This window comes from Sapajus apella, unplaced genomic scaffold (genome assembly GCF_009761245.1).
Source record: "Sapajus apella isolate SASKATOON/1434 unplaced genomic scaffold, GSC_monkey_1.0 scaffold97, whole genome shotgun sequence".
Taxonomy (NCBI): Eukaryota; Metazoa; Chordata; class Mammalia; order Primates; family Cebidae; genus Sapajus; species Sapajus apella.
In genome coordinates this window covers 27,876-30,921 of record NW_022437037.1, presented here as the reverse complement: position 1 = coordinate 30,921, position 3,046 = coordinate 27,876, and the positions used below count along the sequence as shown (strand labels likewise).

The 3,046-nt window shown below is 45.5% G+C and overlaps 1 protein-coding gene and 1 long non-coding RNA gene across 12 annotated transcripts in view; one reads left to right on the top strand and one right to left on the bottom strand.

The window, feature by feature from the left end:
• The window catches only part of GAPVD1 (GTPase activating protein and VPS9 domains 1), a 69,292-nt gene that overhangs the window by 41,603 nt on the left and 24,643 nt on the right, over positions 1-3,046 (bottom strand). For all 11 annotated transcript variants that reach the window (XM_032257245.1, XM_032257239.1, XM_032257236.1 and 8 more), the window contains one exon: positions 1,389-1,514. In XM_032257245.1, the coding sequence (XP_032113136.1) occupies positions 1,389-1,514 (126 nt within the window). The remainder of the gene's footprint in view (positions 1-1,388; positions 1,515-3,046) is intronic.
• Positions 2,717-3,046, top strand: part of LOC116535845 — an 11,539-nt gene continuing 11,209 nt past the window's right edge. The window contains exon 1 of the long non-coding RNA XR_004262369.1: positions 2,717-2,817. This is a non-coding gene — a long non-coding RNA (uncharacterized LOC116535845). The remainder of the gene's footprint in view (positions 2,818-3,046) is intronic.

The window sequence follows — 3,046 nt, the reverse complement described above, 5'->3', positions numbered from 1 at the left end:
TTTTTTTTTTTGAGATGGAGTTTTGCTCTTGTTACCCAGGCTGGAGTGCAATGGCGCGATCTCGGCTCACCGCAACCTCCGCCTCCTGGGTTCAGGCAATTCTCCTGCCTCAGCCTCCTGAGTAGCTGGGATTACAGGCACGTGCCACCATGCCCAGCTAATTTTTTGTAGTTTTAGTAGAGACAGGGTTTCACCATGTTGTCCAGGATGGTCTCGATCTCTTGACCTCGTGATCCACCCGCCTCGGCCTCCCAAAGTGCTGGGATTACAGGCTTGAGCCACCGCGCCTGGCCCTAGGGTTTTCACTATCATGGCCAGACTGGTCTCGAACTCCTGACCTCCGGATCCCAAAGTGCTGGGATTACAGGCTTGAGCAACCACGCCCAGTCCATCTTTTCTTTTTTAGACAGAGTCTTGCTCGGTCGCCCAGGCTGGAGTGGAGTGACTCAATCTCAGCTCAATGCAACCCCCTGCCTCCTGGGTTCAAGCAATTCTCATGCCTCAGCTGGGATTACAGACACCAGCCACCTCGCTTGGCTAATTTTTGTATTTTTAGTACAGACAGGTTTCACTATGTTGGCCAGAATGGTCTTGAATTCCTGACCTCATCTGCCTGCCTCTGCCTCCCAAAGTACTGGAATTATAGGCATGAGCTACTACACCTGGCTGAGGGCATCATCTTAAATGAACAAATCCAAAAAACTTTTTCAACTTAATCTTCCTAAGGCACCTTACTTCCTCATCCTCACTGAATCAAAAGCCTTCAGTGGCTTCCAGCTTGCTACTAAAATACTGACATCCTTCTTTCCACAACAGAAATCCACCTACTCTTTAATCTCTACCTCACCCTACTTCCCTGATACCTGAATAAGTACTATTGCTTCTCACCTCTTTGACTTGCTTATACTTGTCATTCACCTAGAATGACCTATCTCCAAATTCTGACCAGGCAATGCCAGCCAGCCATTAAGGCTAGTATTCTCTTCCAGTAAGCTTTCCCTATACTTTCAACCATATGTATCTCTCACTCAGAACTGCCAAAACACATTTATTATACCTTTAATCAATTGTGTATTATTCTTTCCCTATTCTAAGTTCCTTGAGCCTTGAGTATTTACATCGTATCCCCAAAAGATTCCAGAATTAAAATATCAAATATTACAGAATTTAAAGTAATTTATATTAATTATTCAATGTAACTTAAGCCTAAACAATCCACTTACCAACTAAATACGTTTTGAAAAACTGAAAGAATGATGAATAAATCTAAGTTTAATGGTGATTGTATAATCTCTTGCTGAACAAAGCCAACAATGTAAACACACTGGTCATCGTGCAATCAGGTAAATTCTTTGCTACTTAAGCAATAGTGTTCAACTTCACTTTACCTTGCTCATGTTCTAACAGTTGCAGAGCTTCAACTCCATTACTCCCAGAAGGTCCTGCTCCAAGTTCTGACACAGACTCTCCTTCTAGGTCTAGGGAGGACACTGAATTGGAGCGATTTGAAGGACCTAGAGAAATGTTTATACTGTGAGCAATCTTTTTAAAACAGTCATGAGGCACCACACAATTTTTCATGCCTAAAAGACTAAAAACTGATTAAAGTGTTTTTAATGCAGCCTTTATACCTTAAAAAAACACATGCCCTTTGAGACAGAAATTCTGCTTCTAGGAATTTATCCTAAGGTGCGAATAAAAAATTAATCTGCTAGGCACAGTGGCTGACACCTTGTAATCTCAGCACTTAAGAGACCAAGGTGCATTGATCACCTGAGGACAGGAGTTGGAGACCAGGCTGACCAACATGGTGAAACCCCATCTCTACTAAAAATACAAAAATTAGCCAGGCCTGGTGGCGCATTCCTGTAATCTCAGCTACTCAGGAGACTGAGGCAAGAGAATCGCATGAAATGGGGAGGCCGAGGTTGCAATGAGCCGAGATCGTACCATTGCACTGGCATGATCTCAGCTTGGGCAACAAAAGTGAGATTCCGTCTCAAAAAACAAATTAATCTAAGGTTGCTTGTTGCAGAGCTTTTTTTTTTTTTTTTGTGACAAAGTTTCGCTCTGTCACCCAGGTTGGAGTGCAGTGGCTCGATCTCAACTCACCGCAACCTCCGCCTCCTAGGTTCAAACAATTCTCCTGCCTCAGCCTCCTGAGTAGCTGGGATTACAGGTGTGCACCACCACGCCCAGCTAACTTTTGTATTTTCAGTACAGACAAGGTTTCACCATGTTGGTCAGGCTGGTCTCAAATTCCTGACCTCATGATCTACCTTCCTCGGCCTCCCAAAGTGCTGGGATTACAGGTGTGAGCCAGCCTTTTTTTTTTTTTTTTTTTTTTTAAGACAGAGTCTTGCTCTGTTACCCAGGTTGGAGTGCAGTGGCGCGATCTTGGCTCACTACAACCTCTGCCTCCCAGGTTTCAAGCAATTCTCCTGCTTCAGCCTCTCCAGTACCTGGGACCCCAGATGCACGCTGCCACACCCAGCTAATGTTTTGTATTTTAGTATGAACAGGGTTTCACCGTGTTGCCCAGGCTGGTCTCAAACTCCTGAGCTCAGGTAATCTGCCTGCCTCTGCCTCTCAAAGTGCTGGGATTACAGACACAAGCCACCATGCCCAGCCCAAAGCTTCTATGTCTGAAAAGTGGAAGCAATCTACAGATTTAATCATAGAAGAAAATTGAAAAAACTGATATGCCCATGTGAGTTAAGGAAAACAGCCATGAAAGCCATGTTATTTAAGAATGTTAGGCTGGCCGGGCGCGGTGGCTCACGCCTGTAATCCCAGCACTTTGGGAGGCCGAGGCAGGTGGATCACGAGGTCAAGAGATCGAGACCATCCTGGTCAACACGGTGAAACCCCGTCTCTACTAAAAACTACAAAAAATTGGCTGGGCATGGTGGCGCGTGCCTGTAATCCCAGCTACTCAGGAGGCTGAGGCAGGAGAATTGCCTGAACCCAGGAGGCGGAGGTTGCGGTGAGCCGAGATTGCGCCATTGCACTCCAGCCTGGGTAACAAGAGCGAAACTCCGTCTCA